The 19,736-nt window shown below is 36.0% G+C and overlaps 1 protein-coding gene across 1 annotated transcript in view; it reads left to right on the top strand.

The window, feature by feature from the left end:
* LOC120625029 overlaps positions 1-9,236 on the top strand; it is a 29,067-nt gene extending 19,831 nt beyond the window's left edge. The window contains exon 3 of the mRNA XM_039891938.1: positions 8,707-9,236. Coding sequence (XP_039747872.1) covers positions 8,707-8,895 — 189 coding nt within the window. The 3' untranslated portion in view covers positions 8,896-9,236. The remainder of the gene's footprint in view (positions 1-8,706) is intronic.
* The last annotated feature ends 10,500 nt before the right edge of the window (positions 9,237-19,736 follow it).

The raw sequence follows: 19,736 nt of genomic DNA, 5'->3' as shown, positions 1-19,736 counted from the left end.
AGAGTGCACCCAGACAATAATCCCACGTATCACTTTGTACGTATTACTCATTTCGTGGAGAATCTTATTCGGCGGCCAGAAATTAAATACTATAGCTGTTTGGTGACGGCAGATCAGAACCACTTGTCACCACCTCTCCTCTTCCCGCAGGTGTCTCATAGAAGAAAGAAAGAAATTATTTCTTTCTTTTATATTTATCAACATAAATAATGGTTAACATGTTGTCAATTTTTAACAAATTTGTCAGTTATAAACCTGAAAACGAAGATAAATAAATAAATAAATATATTACGACAATACATGTAAAGCCATCTAGCCGAAGTAAGCGTAGCTTGTGTTATAGATTGTAAAACACTCATCAGATAACTGATGAGTGTTTTACAAACTTAAGTACTAATATATACAGATGAACACCCAGACACTGAAAAACATTCATGTTCACATACATTTTGGAATTGTGGAAATCGACCCTCAGCCCTGGGCTCATAAAGCAGTGTCACTGCCAACTGCACCAATCAGCCGATTAAACTTTCAGGTATATTAAAATTTGTCAGTAATAAGAATGCATTTAGACATAAATGTGCAGGTATACTAAAATTAACATTGGAGTTAATCAAAGAGGTTCCTTATTTGCTAGCTAATTAGTGTGTTGCTGTATTTTTGATGCAATTATGTGCTTCTTATCTCCTTTACAAATTTTAGCGTTCTTTATTTCTTTTGTAATTTGCATGTGTAATTGTATCCGGTCATAATTATTGTGGCATTCGTTATACAAAAAGCACTTTGTCAGTTTTTTTCTTAATTCGTTTAAAGAACATAATGAGTATTCATTTTTACCTTTACATTATGAGATTGGAAACAAGATAAATGTATTCTTATATTTTGTTTTCGAGACTTTTATCATTAATAAGGATTGCTTTGAAGATAATCGCTTAAGAGATTGCTTAAACTATTAATTTAGATTTTAATCTATCTAACTAGAAAAACATAATATAAATTGTATACCTATATAAACAACTTTAATGCAATCTTTCAATTTCCTCGTTTCATCTCTTCAGTAACTTTATATCCGACAAGATTTTCGTAAGAACCAACAAACCTAAATAAGTGCTATCCCAAAATTTACCGGTTTCGGTGTATTAGTACTTTTACCATTTAAGCTTATTCTGTTATATTATATAATAGTTGCATTATAGATCTATCTTATAGGGTCTGTCATTTAAACCTATTTCAACAATAGACTACGTTACGCTCCGTGACATAAATTATCGCTTAGCAATTTCATGTCAATCGCTTGACTAGATATTACCGCGTGAAAGAATAAATCAACTATTTATAAAAAACATTTTGCTGTTCCCAACCTTGAGCATTTATAGCATAGGTAAGTAGATTACACGCTACTCGATACACGCGTCGAATATGTATCTATAAATCTATAAGAATATTCAAATAAATTAATGGTATTAAAGTCTGATACGAGCTAAAGAGGGCGCGTCTTATTTTGACCGCTAATGTGAATCATCTACAGTGAGTAGGCGGTGCTATTTTAAAACGTAACCGTGTGCCTAATGTTCTGAAATTTAGACACATATAGTTTTATAGGCATGTGACAGAGGTAAACATGATTAGCCTTGATGACTGGTCCTTCCTCAATTCCTTGAATATTAGGACAAAGTCTAAGCTAATTTAAGCGCCATTTAGTAGGGAACATTGCTGTTTCAATCTACTTTCAAAGTTACTTATTTTTACCACCTCGGGAGCACATGCGATCACACTAACCAACGCGACAAACCACGGGTGTGATGGGAGACTGTGAGGAAGTCGAACGCGAGCATCCCCAATGCCCTGCCCCCCAATGTGTACCCATAGGTGATGGTACCCCCCAAGGTGATGGTTTCTCTGACGTGGTACCGATGGTTAAGCTTTAGGCCCCTATCTAGATGGCTAGATGGCAAACCTTGGCCTAGATTAGATAGGCTAAGAGGACTATACCGGGGTTTCGAGGCCGTCCTCCGATGATCAAGGCCATCCGGAGAAGACCACAGCTTTTTTAATTGACAGATAGCACTGTCCATTTTAAAAACAGAGTCACGTTTATAACAAACTGCATCAGAGGTACCATAGTCCATAACTGTGGATCATAAGACATAGCTAAAGTTCCAGCGATCATCGTTAATGGGATTTTTTTATAGTAAGTTTAACTCACAATCATCGCTTATTATCCCTACGTGACTCATGGGATCACGGGAATACGGTCGAGTACAGCGGTAGCGTATGAATAATACTCTATTTTCGCGGTGATGAGAAATTGACCGCATTTGTTACAATCAGCGCCCGCTTATGGACATTTTCAATAACATGTAATGACTCTTAACTAACTGGGTCGGATATTGCAGCACAGAGTTTGCGGTGGTAGCTTCGAGTGCCAAGAGAGATTGAGATATGAGATTTTGTACCTGCGTTTACTTATTCTGTCGTGTTAAAGTTAACACGATTTATATGTTATCGAAGGAGCGTCATTTAGTTACAATACTGGGAAACTGTACTGACAAATCTCACATTTAGCACTTTACAGAGATCTCATACTTACTCCTACAGCAGTGCAACTGCTCGCAGACAGCAAGAAAAAGTGTCGCACCCACCACCGGACCTGACAACCATCCCTTCCGCGAGATACCCCGCGAACCAAGACGGTCTTGTTGCCGCAGGCTCAAGCACCTCACCAGACGGCCCCAAACATAAAGGGAGACCTTAGCGCATATTAAGCGCTTAAACAAAACCCGACCAGGGTTAATGAGGCGATGCCTCGAGTACCCTCTACTCTACACTCCCACTGCTGCTACATTTGGCACTCTGCAGATATCCTATACTATCTTCTAGTTGCTTATACCATCTTCTAAAGTCAAAACCTCGAAAGCCCCTCAATTGCATATCAATTGAGGACGCTTGTATATTGTAATTTGACATGATTTCGGCACGATGTCGCGTGGAAACCTTTTGGGGGTATGGGTTTAATATAATTGCCATACTCCTAAATAGCTTAGCCCGCTACCATCTCAGAATATCAGTCTCATCATCAGGCATACTTGTGGAATAACCAAATACATGTTAGTAAATATGAAAATAGCAATCATTTTGCGTCAAATAAAACTCTTCGAATTACGTTATAGAAATTTGAGGTTTTAGAGGAATTCTGGCTAGCTAACCTAATTTTAGGAATTTTTACTTTTGGGTTTAAACATTGTTTCAAATGAAAGCTAAGCGAACATGTTAAAAAAACAAACCTTACTGTCTAGTTGCCAACTTAAACAATACCTGGAAAACAGTTCTACGAAAAATCTACTAATAGTGAAGTTGATAGTATAGAATATAAAATATTTCTTTTGTAGTGTTCAGTATTTTTTTGTTACAGAAGTTTTTTAATAAAGGGTGTGTGTGTATTACTTTAGTCTTAGTCTGGTTGGAGACTTCGGCCTTCGCTAGTGACCACCCTACCGACAAAAACATACCCCATAAACAGGTTAGTCCGCAACCGTCTGCGACTGCGAGATCACTTACTACCCGTTGAGATTCCAGTTTAGGACTAAATAATGTGTAGGAAAATATAAGTTCAAATGTATAAATATCCTACTAAAATAAACTAAAATAAATAAATGCATTAGTTTATATACATCTATGGATAGATGTTTGTTACTTTTTCACTCAAAACCTAATATATATATATATATGCAATATTTGATGCCTATATATATAATGCATTTGTATATTGCTGACTATATGTAAAATTTAATTCAAAACTTCGTCAAGGTATATGCAGATCAAGCTCGCATTTTCTGGTCTTAACTCAGGTCGAATGAGGAAGTTGTTAAAGAGGAAGGAAGGAAAAATGACAACTAGGTATGAATATTAAAAAAACCTCAGTGAGGTTGGGACAACTTGAGGAAATCTTGATGTTGTAGCTTACAATATGGGTGCAAATGGCTAGCAACTACAGATTCGCATTTGCAACTCTTATAAATAAAAATTGCGAACTTTTAATAAGGAATGAGGAATATCAAAGCAATATTCCTCATTCCTTATTATATATATCCATTTACAAAACGAATTAGGATTGCAAATACAAAGAATACAAGTTGTCATTCTTTTGTATTCCTTTGTTCAAATAAAGCCATTAAAAGCAAATTATATATTCACTTTCCAATATATATCAGTACAATCGCTTAGACTTATAAAAAATGCATAGGGAATTTTTTGCATCGACGAAACCGTTTCTTTGATTTTAATGTTTTAGTATATTGAGCCTTCGGTCCACTCGCTTTGGTTCACTTAACTCATGTTAATAATCGCTAAAGACTATCATATATCATAATGTATGTACATTACTAGCTGTTGCCCGCGACTTCGTCTGAGTTTGATTTTGTTTTTTGATGTGGCATTAAATTTAATCAAGTATCGCTAAGCCTTAAATGAGGGGTTTGCTGCTGTCCGCTGAGGAGTTCTGTCCTCTATCTCCAACCACAGTTTGGGCAGAATTAAAAACACATTATAACCTCTATAGTACAAAAATAATTATTTAAATCGGTTATAATTTGTCGGAGTTTTGGTGTAAAATCGTCAAATACTCATCCCCTCTCCCAAAGGAACCGTGCTCAATGTCGGGATAAAAAGTATCCTATACTACTCTAACACTTCCATGAATATGTGTACAAAATTTCATTAGGATCGGTTAGATAGTTTTTGCGTGAAAGCGTAACAAACAGACTTACATTGACTTTTATAATATTAGGGTAGGGTTAGTAGGGATTAACAAAAGTAAAATGATGATAATGTCATATTATCAGAGCAATAGGTAGTACCACCTACTATTATTAGTAGGTCAGTGTATTATATTACTTTTGCGTTACAAGTTGAAGTCAATCCTACTTGTTTCTTTAATGCCACACTAATTCGTGCCACGTTATTTATTTTAGCATTCAAGTTTATTATTAGCATATTCTCTGTGATAAGGACTAAGGCGCGAAATAAATTTTCATGTTTTACTTCCTTAGTAGCTCATGACTCATGTAAACCTTGAGGAGTTCATTCGTGTAAACTAGCTTCAAGAAATTTTTTTTTGTTGCTTTACAAGTTAGGCCTAGTCTCACCTAGTGGTAAGTGATGATGCAGATTAATATGGTAGCAGGCTTACTACAGTTAGGTTTATACATGGCAGTTATATAACATTAAATCTGGGTTTCGTTTTATAATACTCGTTGACGTCTAGTATTGTCTTTTCTTAAAGCACGCCAACCCGTTTTAAACCGGAGTAGTGGGTCAAAATTCTTAAACCCTCTTTTCTGTGCTCAGCTGTGGGACTATATTGAGACAGATGATGATGACTATATAATGGACTATTGTATAGACAATTGAGTTGAATACAATAATAATAGTAGGAGAGCTCGTGGATAGTACTTTACGTAACGCACACCCTGGGGAATATTTACTGCCATGCTTATTTTTGACGCCAAGCAGCATTACTGTGTTCTGTTGGTTCAAAAAAGTGGACTTTTCTTGGACGTTTTGGGTTCATGTGCCTACTGTTTATAGGCAGTGGCGTGGCATAGAGGGTATGCACAGGGTATGCAGATGATATAAAATTAGGAAAATCTTCAGCACGAGTTATAAAAAAACTTAAGAATAGGCATTGTAAGAGTTATAAAAAGCCTACCCTTAATTATTTTATAACAATGTACTGGAGATTTTCTTTTTTTTTTAAATAATCTACATAACCTGCGCATACCCTCTATGCACGCCACTGTTTATAGGTGATTGTTCCGCTTTCTATCAGGTGGGCCACCTGCGTGTTTCTTAAAAACCAAAAATTAAACGATTCCTCCAAAATATTTTATGTTGGCTTGGAATATGTAATGCCTAACAGATAGAACTGATCGACTTATACGACAAATACGTCTTATGCAACTCTCCATCCAACACGGTGTTGACAACCCAGGTGAACAGCATATAGTACTCAACGCTCGAACACGTCAGCAATTTGTAAATGACAGGCACGTGCAGTTCGTCTTGGACACAACGCGTCATACATGTCCACAATAGTTAACGTTTCCAGTATTTATTTTACTTTACACGTTATTATAAAATATTTGGTTTTCACAGAGATTAATGAAAATGTGAATAAGAACTTTGTATCTTTATTTATAGTTATATGACTTTCTTTTCATATTAAACAGTTTAAAGTTAAACAAATGCGATGGAGCTGGCATGTGGACTACGAAAAGATTTCCTAAAATATGAGAGACTTGCCACTGTATCCTACTAAAAGTGTTATGAATTGTCAGCTCTTTTCAAATCCTTTAAAACAATCCCACTAGCTCTTTAGCTATATTTTCAGTACAGTTTCCCACTTTCAACTGATTTTAATATACACAATTGTAGTAAAAACGTTTCCGGTGATTACTGCTACGTGACAAAATGAATTATTATGTTATTTTAAAGTACGCTATGACAATTTATCGCAAATTCACGACGGAAGTGTTTATAGCTACTGTACCCAAATTATGTAATGTTTTTAGTGGGGTTTACTTTATGCAAGTATCAGTTATCAGTATCAACGTGAAGTTACGTTATCGGCGATGCCCAGCCGCGTTAGCTTTTACATTTAGTATGTACGGGTAAAAATAAATGGCGACTTAACTACGAAAAGTTCACTTATTGGTACTTAGAAAGTGAATATAGTGAATACTAGCTGACCCGCGCAACTTCGTCTGCATCAAATCGGTTATTATCGGATTTAATATCTTTTAGCATTTCTATAACCGTAGTAACATCTAAGCGGTAGGTCCAATTTGAATAATTTAAAGAGAAATAATTATTTATTATACAATATTTACAATATTTATCCGATCTTAATTAAAATTACACAATACATATTTAATAGTATACTCTTTCAAATAAAAAATGAATTATTTAAATCGGTTCAAATTTAACGGAGCTATGAAGTAAAATTGATAAAAATTTTCATCTCATTTCCCGGGAGAAGCTAATTGTTTATCGGGATAAAAAGTAGCCTATATGTTGACCCGGAATGTCAGCTACCACTATACCAAATTTTATTTGAATCCGTTCAGTGGTTTCACGTGATGCCCGGACAGACAAACAGACCGACAGACAGACAGAAAAAAATTAAATAAAAATCTGTTTTGGACTCAGTATCGATTATAAAGCATCCCCTGGTCAATATTTTCAAAATATATTAAATGTACAGAAATCTCCCAGTTACAGTTTTATTATAAGTATAGATATAGGGTGGTAAATTGTTTTTTGTTTTCAAATAAATGGCAATTTGGTCGAGTTAGTTTCCAATTAAGTATACCTATTGTTGAAGCTTATTAAATATATTACAAAATTGTTGTGGGACTTTTTCGAGAGCATTGCTGAACGCTTAACAAAATAACACGCAATCGGTTAAAACAACTGCAGGGAGATCGAAGTTACATACATTGAAACCGATTTAATTGTAACGCATGTGAAATTTTAACCGCCTTACAGAAGGCGGTTAAAATTTCACACGATATGTTAATATCGCAAGGCCGCGCGTTCGCTCTCACGTAGATACGCGGGCCCGTGTCCTAAATAATTCGGCTCAATGTCACTGCAACTGCACGTAGGTAGTTGTTGTAACTACGTCAACGAAAAGGGGGTTCTACCGTACCTACTTGGCGAGCGTGTAGGAATTGATAATAAATATTTTCAAATGACAATCTGAGATTTTGATAACAAAAAAAAACCCGGCTTAGTTTGTCGTAGGCGTCTTCTTAGACCAGGGCGCGTTTGGAACCCTCGAAGCTTTAGTTTTAAGTTTAAGACCGTAGTCGCAATCACTACTCACTGCTATGAACACATTGTGTGTGTAATGAACGCATAATAAGTGACATCTATGTGCCTGTCGAAATAATGACATATTTGATTTTGACTTTGACATAGATAGTGATGATTTATCCTTATTTGATCCTCTTCTGGGCATTAGATCGTAAAGTAACAATATGTGTACTTTTGCGCAATTTGGACATATAGGTACATATATTGTACTATTGTACACATATTAGTAACTTCTTTAATTCTAAGTTATGTGGATTCCCTCGATACCTACCTTGTAAAGTAAAGAGGGATTGTTTATTCATACATCGACAAAGGCAAAAGCACTTCCGACCAATTCGATATATATTTTTTTCCATGACAATGGTGCGATTACACACCTTGCGACCCAAAGATTCCGGTTTCGGTATCCGGTTGGGTCAATTTGGTAAAAGGTCTTCCTTAAATTGGCTCCAATTTCAATGTTTGAGATCGAATAGATACTTTATGAGACCGACTAAAGAATTATTCCAGCGTTCAGATTTAGGATACCCGCGTGCCCCAGAGGCCAGAAGAAAATGCTAAACTGTCGCGTCGGTTCTGGTATATTCATCTAAAACACGTCGCCAAGCGATTTAGCGGTCCGTTACGATGCTGCGTAGAATCCAATGCTTAGCGGGCTCCTTCCTCCCTCATAGACGAGAGACCCACCACGCTGTTTTAATACGGGCTGACGGGTTTAAACGACTAATATCACAAGCTAGTATATATATCGGCTTTGTGGGCCTAGCCTAGCAGTGGGACGATAAAGATGATAACTAACTCTTCTTGAATGAAATATTTTCCTTGTTGCAGGTGTCTGGCGACAGGGATCGCGTGAGCCAGCAGATCCAGACAAAGCTAGGCGACTACCGGCTAGCGCAAACGCTGATCGAGGACCCCAGCAAGTCGATCGGTATTTGCGCCGAGCCCGCCAGCCCCGCACCCTGTGAGTACCTAGCTTTACTTTTATCTTATACCTACTCGAATTTATACTATGCTTAGACGATTTTCGAACGAATTATATACTTTTATTGTAAAAAACGTACCGGAATATACCTCTTTCTCTGCTACCTTTTGTATTTATACTTGTCACTATAATCAACCGAATATCGGCTTAAAGGACACAATGCTCCTCTTAGAATGAGAAAGGTTAAGACATGAAGTAGTACACCACGTTGGCCAAATACTGATTGTTGAACTTCTCACGCCTTTGATAACATTATGGAGAATTCTCAAACATGCATATATCCTTATGATGTTTTCCGTTACTGTTAAGGCAAGTGATATAATTGCTTACAATTAACATTTGTCCGAAAAGTTAAGAGTTGCGTGCCGGGTATCGAACTCGATCCCCCCGAAAATTACTCCTTACATGAAAGCAAAACCAACTTTGAAAGAATGCAGGCGAAAATGTACTCGTAAATGTAGTCGATAATATTCAAAAGTGTAGACCACCTCGATATATATTATATAAGCGGGGATATTTAAAGAATCAGTGCCGGCATTATATTGGCGAAGGCGAGGCCGGCATTAAAATGGATTTATTGTGCAGTTTCCATTATTTTAGCACTTTATTTAGCCGATGATTGTGCGCGATGATCCGTGCTAGCGGGATCGAAATGAGCTGGGTGCACACCATGATATCGGGCCATTATCGCCGGCTTAGCGTAACCGACAAAACGGAAAGTTTACTGAAGAAATATTATTTAATGTTGCCCGCGTACTTCGTCGGTTTTCGTGGGAATCGTTTGTTTTTCTGGAATAAAAAAATAGCCTATGTTAATCTCAGTTCTCTCAACTAATGGCAAAAAGTTTAAAAGTTCAATAGTTAGTGCGCGATAAACATACTTTCGCATTTATTAGTACAGAAGACTAGTATGGCAGAATAATATACAATTTAATAATTTTACATAACATCATTTATCTGCAGAAATTAAAAAAAAAAAACTTTAAAGCGTAGAATTACTTTTTTGTCTCTTACGTTAAGTCGCCGGAATCAAATAGATGGCACATTTGAGGGGTACATTACATGAAAAATGAGTAGGTACATGGTAGTTAAGATGATGGCGACAACTACATTCGTAACTTAATACAAAAGTTATGAAGGTTCCAAACGCGCCCAGATCTTGAAGCTTAGCTGGATGTTATAACAAGTAGAGATTTCATTATTTTACTGTACTCTTTAGCTCTTTAAGTGAGCACCCCGCCTTATTCGTTTGATGTTTAAGTGCTAAATCATTTATAACATGGTTATAACAATAATTCTCGACCGGAATGAGTGTTATTCATCTGACCTACACTATTGCACCATCGATATATTTGTCAGATTGATGTAGGTATTCAGTAGCATTTAAATGTAGACGAGGGTCCAAATTTTACCTTAATTTTTTCACTGTGCCGTGATGAGTACGTTAGTGAAGCTTTGGTACTATTAATTTATTACTCACATCTTTCGAACTATTTTATTTATCTTCGCCGCGAATAAAAACCTCGCAGGATAAAAGATGGCTTTTCCATGGTATAGTTTGTTCTTCTTTCACGCAGCATCAGATCGCCAGACTGACCGTTTTTATTTTTAAATTTAATTTATGGGGCGGATAACTTCATGTAGATAGTTCTATCAGCATCATAAAAAAAAAAAAATATACGAGTACATTACTGGGCGATTACAGGTCCACTATAAGGGACGCCTCTCCTCTTAGAATTTGAAACGTTTAGTCCTTAGTCCACCACTGTATTGACTAGAGTTACACTGCATTCTGAAGATTTCTCTAGAAGACTTGCTACAATATCAAAGGAACAATCCTTTGATATTGTAGCAAGTGATATACAATTGCATAAAACCATAAAATTAAGAACAAAAAATAAACCCTCAGTCAGCCATTATTGCACTCAGTGCATTGTGTCCAAAAACAGCGAAAAGCCCCGCGCACGTCTCAGTTTGAACCCGCCGAATGTTGCATTTTCCCCGTTATATGGTAAACGTTTAGAACATTAGAGGTTAAATAATTACTGTTGAGCGAAGTGACTAAATGCCTGTCCGAGAAACAATACTAAAGTGGAGTGGATTGTGATGCTTCAATACTAGTCGTGTACACGGTTTCTGAACGTTCTTAACTCAGTGCATAAAACGCATATAACTCCGAAAACTATTAATTGAACCCTAACGGTATTAAGACCAATTTAAGTGGACTTCCCGTCCACTTAAATGTCAACCATTTTGCTTTTTTAAATGTAGATATTAATTAAGTGTGGACGATATACTATGTAAACAGAACAATTTATTGTATTGTATTTTATTTTGTTTGCATCATTTTGTAAAGGGCACTGGCATAATTAAAATCTGGCGATTGTAGACGTGACCACAGTTTTCGCAGAGTTATAAACAGTCCTGTTATCATATAACAACTTTGTAAAACAATGTTAAAGAATATGGACGTTTTATAACACTTTGTTTAATTTGGACTACCCTTAAGACCAACAGCGCTCTTTTTATGTGGCACCTTACAATATTTACCTGTAGTATCATTCTGTACTTCCGCCAATTTATTTCTTGATAGCTTGCCAAAAATGTTATCTTGTTTGGCGTAAAATTGCAGTATTGATTCTTTTGGAACGGTGTGCTTTCTTTGTTGCACGAAAATGATGGATAAAATTGTTTTCTTGAAAACAGTTCAAATTCTTCAGTTTACGAAACTATGCCGCTGTGCTCTAAGCATAAAGCATATATTTCTATCTAAGGATCATGTATTATGAAAAATGTATAAATTCGAGATTGACAAAATTGTAATCTACTATGACCCCGAAGGACTGTTCAAAGTTCAAAAAAGGTGATTAATTATAAATTCGACACGAATGTATAATTTATTTTTTCTTACTTACAGTAAAGTTTATTTAGAAATTATGAAGATTATTAGATCTTGTATTTTGTTAACTAAAATCGATTGCAACGACAAAGTGTACAAACATGATAGAATGAGCGCGAGCATCAACTCTGCTTTGACACAAACAAACAGAACCGGCTAAAGTTTTATATTTGTCTTCATACAACTAGAAACGTTCACGCTTAGATAGAATATAAAACACGTTTTATATTAACTACTGTAATTTCTAAGGCTATCGTTACTTCTTTGTATTAATTGATCAAATAAATAAATAAATAAATATACTACGACAATACACACATCGCCATCTAGCCCCAAAGTAAGCGTAGCTTGTGGTATGGGTACTAAGATGACTGATGAATATTTTTATGAATAATATACATAAATACTTATAATAAACAGATAAACATCTAGACACTGAAAAACATTCATGTTCATCACACAAACATTTTCCAGTTGTGGGAATCGAACCCATGGCCTTGGACTCAGAAAGAAGGGTCGCTGCCCACTGCGCCAGACGGCCGTCAAATAAAGTATATACAAGAATTAATAATGATTCTAATGCCAAGAAACAGTCGGTTTTACTGTTCACTATAATGTTATGTGGTTAAAATAGGTAGGTATATAATAATATTATTAATAAATAAATTATGGTTAGTACAAAATAAACGAAACGTTTTTAATTAACTTATACATATAATAACTAGCTGACCCACGCAACTTCCGGTTTTAATATATTTAAAAAACCTCGAACCTAATTGCAGCGCCACCTAGCGGGTCAAGTTTTATTTCCAAAGTATTACTATAGCTATTTTACGCGGCCGGGCGCTGCGGCCCGCGGCATATTTCTTATTATTTGGTATGACTATACCCGTAACTCCTAAACGATAGGTTTATTTTGAATTTCAAAAAGTAATTTGCAGCTACAAAATCAATCTTAATTATAAAACTATTTATTTGGATAGTGATTAATATCATAATAGGAATTTCACAATTTCTCGATTGTTACCCGTGTTTTGATTGACAAATTATAACAAAAACCAGTTACAGTTTTATGATATCTAATATAAAGCGTCCTCTACCTAATGAAGCATAAATCTTCTTGTGTAATGACATGCTCATTAGCAGTGGCGTGCACTTCATACATGCACAAAAGCACTGCAAACCTAAATTATTTTATATAACTAGTATTGAAGGGGAAATTTTTCCATTTTATGCCATTTACCTGCTTTATGCATACCCTGGTCGCAAACCCTGTGCACGCCACTGCTCATTAGGCCTAATACCTGCGCCTCAAATTGATGGACACAGAGCGACATGTTGCAGGACGTGCTCCATGCATGCCCTGTGAAGTGCTGCCCTGTTTATAGGCGATAGTTATCCACTTACCATCAGGTGGCCCAGCTCTGCTTGGTCCGTCAATTATTACTATAAAAAATATTGCAAATAGATAAAATAATCTAGGAGAATTCTATTAACTTGTGTATAAATAAATAAAGATATCAAAATGATCCACAAAGCTTTTTGCGTCGTTACTCCGTTCAGTATATCATAGTTATTACAAAATCAACTGGATATGTAACTGTTAGTAATAATCTCGTAATTAAATTGTCTTCGCCATTCCTCCACACAGTAGCTACACGTCTCGGAGCCGTTTGATCATTCGCGACGGACGAGCTCTCAAAGGGTTCAAAGATTCTACAACTTGTTGGGGGAGAAATTCGATTTAATTTCGCAGCAACTTTGGGGAGTGGAGTTGAAAGTCTCTAAGTTACTCTCTTGTGTGCTGATTTGGGATAATGTATTTGGGTGTAGTGGCGTTCGTGCACAAAGGCACTAAAGCCTAACCTTTTTTTTTATATGATCCATCATGTTTCCTGATTTATGCCTCCCCTGGTCAAAAACCATGAGCAAGGCAATGACTGGTTGGGTGTCACGTGAAAGGAGCACTGAAGACAGTGTCTGTAAAATGTAAAATTTGTGCAATAGCATACGAATTAAAATTAAACTGTTGCTGAAGCCTCATGTATGTACTCTTAAAGAACCGGCTCTATTCACGCGCTAAATAGCCAAATAAAAGAAAAAAAAGAGGCAACAAATTCAAAATTAACAATTTTGAATTTGTTGTCTCTTTTTTTACTAGTTGAATGATGTGAGATGTAAGAACTAACAATAAATAGGTTTTTTTTATTAATATTAACTTCTTTAAATTCATAATGAGGATTTTAGAATAATTTTATGTAGAGAAAAATAAAAAAAATAGTATTCTCTCTCTAGTTGTGTGGGGATTTAATGTACTCGTAGGAACAGTCGAACATAAAATCGCTTAATGCGGCGGTTAAATCTTTTTACACCTCGAGATTATACACAGGCGGTAATCTCCACCGCATTACCATGACAAAGACAGAGTTATTTGACACTCAGTCGCTAGATGACTCTGTAGTCTTCCGTTTTTTTACCTGAAATACAAATAACGCAATAAAAGTTCAGAGAAAAGTGTTTTATGAAAATTGCGGTAACCGCTTCAATGCGTTCTATATAAATACTAGGCAAACAACACATATGTGATATCCACATGCGGTTTTGTTTAACGAAGAAGCTAAAATAATATTATTGAAAAAATAAAAAAAAAACTTTTAATAGACACCTTGAGGACTTCGTTCCGGAAGGATGGGCTTCGTCAGTATTAGTCTGCAACCCTTCTAGGAGAAGGAAAACTCCAAAAATTTAACCCGGAATGGTTACTCCGTTGGGTGCGGATGGGTCCAACCTGTCTAAACGGTAGTTTGCAGCGGACCTAAATCCACATGTATCGACTTATAGTTCCTGTTACCAGGCTACATAAATTTGCTTATTAATTCAAGGGCAAATTACCGAATGAAATCTTTGAGATGTCTCAATAAGTTCAAAGTTTACATAAAACGTAAGCTTACAGATAAATCTTATTATAACGTTAAGGATTACTTAAACGATAAAAAAGCTTGGGAGTGAATTGCTCTAACTTCATAGTGTAAAATAAATTTATTGTGAGAAGGTGATAACAAAAAAAAAATTCCCGGCTAAGTTTGTTGTGGGCTCTTCTTAGACCAGAGCGCGTTTGGAAACCTCGTAGCTTTAGGTTTAAGTTGGCGAACGAAGTTATCACCATCCCCCTTCCAAATTATGTAAACACATTATATGTATGACCGCTTCATAAGTGCCTGTGATAGGCCTACATGAATAAAGAAGTTTTGAATTTGAATTTGAATTTGTGGGTCAAACCAGCTAGACCGAGAGGGTGGTGTAGGTCCTGTGCACTGTCTGTGGAGAGGACGTGTGTGATGAATTTCTATGGTAATACCAGATCATAGTTTAATCCGGTGTAGTTAAAGAGTTCATAGGGCCTTACCGCTCTATCGTCAAACCATTAAAATAACCTACCGTATGAACAATTATAATCATCAGTATCAATTACTGGACCAAACCCCAAAGACATAGTTAAATAAATGCTTGAAGCCATAGCACACCAGGCTATCACTGCATGAATTCAAGGAGTCCGAACCCGAATAGCTAGCTAATCTTGAGTAATTGAAGATTTACCATTGCCACCTTCCGTCTCCATCTTCTCTTCAGACGAGATCTAGCGTTTTATTAATTGCATTGTAAGTAAAGTTAAATAGGTATCTGCTTAGTTGAATGCCTTAGTAATGAAGTGCTTAAACTTGCATTACATATTTTGGACTGGAAATTTTAGTTTAGAAATCGCATACGGGTAAAGCAAGCTCAATAAAAGCTTGTAAGTGAAATTTTCGCTTATTTCGCTCTAGATTTGTATCTAGCCTTACGCAGGTATATTCGCAAGCATGTCATATGAAAATCTTATTTACGTAATGGTCGTTTGAGATATATTTTCGGTACAGGAATTTGAAACAGAAGGCACCTTATTTGTCTTATTTTCTTTGAGATTGTTAGAATAAAGAGTTACATTGCGTAATTCAATGTCACACACGTAAACGTAATGGAATTTTTTGGAAACATATGTCGCAGTGTCTTTATGCAAGTACGTCCTCAAAATGATCCGCGGCACAGTAAAACGTGCGTTTGTCAGGTATCGTAGTGCGTACTGTGTGTAATAAAGATGTCTATTGTAGTGTTAACTGCCACTAAGTTATTCCGTCTCTCACATTTTCAAATTCTAGTGCTTGTGTCAATAATCAATAGTGGTTAAGTTAATCACAATTTGTGTAACGCTATTAAAATGAAAATTGAACAATGAACATGTCAACAGTATTAGTTAAAAACCACCACAACTAACTTTAATCCCCTGAATAAGGTCTGCCCAATGAATGGGGCTACGTCCTTCATCTTGATCCACGCGTTCCACGTTGGAACCCAGGGACCAATTGTTTCTTCAGATTGTCTGGGTTTGTGTGGGCAATGTGTCCGAAATATTCCAAGATTCGACGTAGGCATATGTGGTCGATAGCCGGGTAGGATTCAGTTGCTTTGGGATGGAAGCGTTTTTTCTTAAAGCCAGGTCAAGATAATTAAAAAAGATAAAACTATTTTGTAATAAAATAAAAATTAAGTATTTAAGTAATGTATTATGGTGCAGACAAAACTAATTAAAACAGATACCATTGCATATAATTACCGAGCTGAATTCAAGGTAGGTACAGTCGAAAATAAAAGCGCTTTATGCAGCGTTGGAAACTTTTTATACCTCGAGATTACACACAGAGGGGGTAATTCCGGGCGGCATTACCATAACAAAGGCTGAGTTATTTGATAGGCGGCCGCGAGCTGCTTCAGAAATCTTAAAATTTTCACCTGAAACAAAAAAAAAAAGAACGCACATTTTTTCGGCTCCTGTCTCGGCAGCCCTGTTTGCGTAATGGCTCATTTGAAATATTTGTTCCGCTGTATGACTTTTTTGATTTCCTTTTGTTAGTATTCATTGCTGGGCCCTAATACGCTGTAATATTCGACTGAAATACGCGTGAATCGCAATTTGTTTTGTCAAATGTGACATTTCTTGTATAACGAAGTGTCAAATCTGATTTTGTCGTTAAGTAACTAGCTGAGGCTGAAGACACACCCTTACTTTATTATTTTATGTTCGTCTCTGCCCCCTTGGTCTAGTAGTTACGTTGGACTGACAGATGAAGAGGTCGTGGGATTGATTACCGAGTCAGACTAATAGGTATGATTATTAGATATTGAGTTTATCTGTTAAAAAATTCTGAGTACCACCCCGAAATTGGAACCCCATGCATCGGTGTCGTTCCCGTTTAATATCACATGTGATGATATTCCTCAAAGCCGAATACGACTTTTGAGTAGCTTTGCAAGTTTTGCTAATTAAACTAATAAGAGCATTTAGCTTGTCTCCTGTGTCAAGCAGTAGGAGATCAATAAAGCTAGAATTGATGTTTCAATGAAGGATGATTATGAACCCGGGACCTTCCACGTAAGCGTCACAGCGCACGCAGCTGTGCCTGGGAAGTATTTAACGATAAACTCACACTCGAATGTTTTCATTTTCCATTCCATGTCGCATTTCCCGCTTTAAAAATGATATCGAATAAAGCGTATTTTTTTCGTTTCCGACGAAAAATAAATTGTATTTATTCGACTCTGTTGGCTAAAATATAAACGTATTCATTTTTGTGTGTGTTTTAAGACTGTATGGACTACATGTAGGTGTCATCTATACTAATATTATAAATACGAAAGTTTGACTGTTTGTTTGTTTGCTTGTTCTGCTATACTTCGTTGATCTAGATGAAATTTGGCATATATATAAGCAGTGATAGCCTAGTGGTTAGAGCGACCTCTCATTCCGGGTGACCGAGTTCGATCCCCGGCACGTACCTCTAATTTTTAAAAACTATGTGCGTTTTAAATTTAAGGAATTTAAAATATCACCTTGTTTAACGGTGGAGAAAAACCTCATGAAGACACTTGCATGTCAAAAATAAAGCAACTAATAAAAAAAAGTTGTAATGAAACATAATAGATAAAGATTTACTTGATTATCTGTACTTTACATATAAGTAGGTATGGAACTTATGTACAGATAATAGTCTTTTCGAAGAACCACGTGTGTTCTTGATAAATCGCATAATTAAGACGATACTAGTTTTTGTTTACAGTTGAACTTAATTACATTGTCAGTTATTATTGTTTACTGGTAAATTAACTGGGTTTTATGCGTACGAGAATGTCTCTACCGGTTATGTTGTATCTTCATGACAACATGATGAGAATAAAATAATTCTTAACAAACTTGCTTTACTCCTCTCAAAGAAATGATATCTCGCGAAAACAAGATTCATTGTGTATTGTCTCTTGAGGCTTATCTGTGAAACCGAAACCCCTTCTTTTTTTTTTTTTAATTTTAGTAAACCTCCGCTATAGTTATTACTGAAAGAAATCAGATACAGCCCTAGCATCAAATGCAAAATTAAATTAGCGCGTGTCGGTCTTTTATCTTCAATAGGGTTGTCATAAGTAAACACTTTGAATGTTTTGAATTGGTTTGTATGGAAAAATTAATATGCTTCTTTTGATTTATTATTTTTACAAGGTGATTCCTTATGAAATATACTTATACATCCTTCAACATTATATCATAATTCGGTTACACGTTGTATAGGCTGAGGACAAGTGTGATGCACGTTTCCTCACGTTATACTCTTTTGCTGCTGGCTAAACAACACCAAGAAACTTGGTGAGGAAAACTTACTTGGAAAATGGAAAATGGTAGTGTTGTAGAATTTACAGGCCGTTGTGAATCCGTATATTTTTCTGGTGCTGCCTATCTATAGCGACGAAGTGCGTTGCGGTGTCCTAATAAACAATTCAGTTTGTCGTTACGGACGCTATGTCACGTCGATGGCAGACCGATTTTGAATTTGCAAATCCATCATACTTAATAATACAATTTGGAAAGTACGACTGTTTTTTGTACGATTTTGTTATCTATGGCTTAATATATTTTGTTTGGAATACAGATATGTAGCTTAATTTTGCAGAAAATAGGATATGCTTTTTTTTTCTCAGAAATCATCGAACTGTTCACACGGGATTTGCCATCATTAAAAACTATATTTGTTTATAAACTTTCGTTATATAGAATCTTACTTTACTAATATAAAAGTAAAAAATGTGAATGGATGTTTGTTACAAAATTATGGCAGAACGGCTGGAGAGATCTGTACGAAAATTGGCAAAGTGATAGATTTTAGTTTGGAAGGAAACTTAGGCTACTTTTTATTCTGGGCAAACTAAGGGTTCCCGCTGGATAAGCGAAAACCCGTCATAAACGCGGACGAAATTGCGGGAAACAGCTAGTGCTAAATAAAGTGTAAAACAGTATTATTTTTACAAAAAATACTTTTTAAAAGGTTATGTCAACTGTTAATAATTGTTTTATATGACAATTGTCATGAACCCATACTTATAGCGGCCTATACAAAAAGTTCGGCAAAATGGGTGAATTACGGAATAGCTTGGGCAGGTAATAAATGATTCCGCGTGCTGTTGGCAACGCGCTGTCACCTCGATGACAAAAGGACGTAGTGACAGCATGATAAAGTATGTGACACTTCGAAACAAAATACTACAATGTTATCTGTCAACCACAACATTTGCCCTAATAACTAAACAGCTGTTAATATGTCACTTTCGCTGTGACTATTAAAACTTTTTAAGCTTTCTTTCCTGAATGAGGTGCCAAAACGACCCTATCACCCTATCACTATGCCTCCGCGCTGTCCGTGTCTGTCCATTTGTCTGTCTGTCAGCGGACTGTATCTCATTGCCCGTTATAGATATAGAGTTGAAATTTTCTCTGAATGTTTGTGTTTATTTTACTACCGCTAATAATTCAAATCAAATAAAGATTAACATTATTGAGGGACCCAATACAAGAAACTTGAATTTTATGGTGTTTTTTTCACAATGCAAATTTTGTGT

Source organism: Pararge aegeria, chromosome 7, assembly GCF_905163445.1.
Source record: "Pararge aegeria chromosome 7, ilParAegt1.1, whole genome shotgun sequence".
Taxonomy (NCBI): domain Eukaryota; kingdom Metazoa; phylum Arthropoda; class Insecta; order Lepidoptera; family Nymphalidae; genus Pararge; species Pararge aegeria.
Note: the sequence above shows the minus strand (reverse complement) of the source record. Positions and strands in the feature narration are given on the sequence as shown.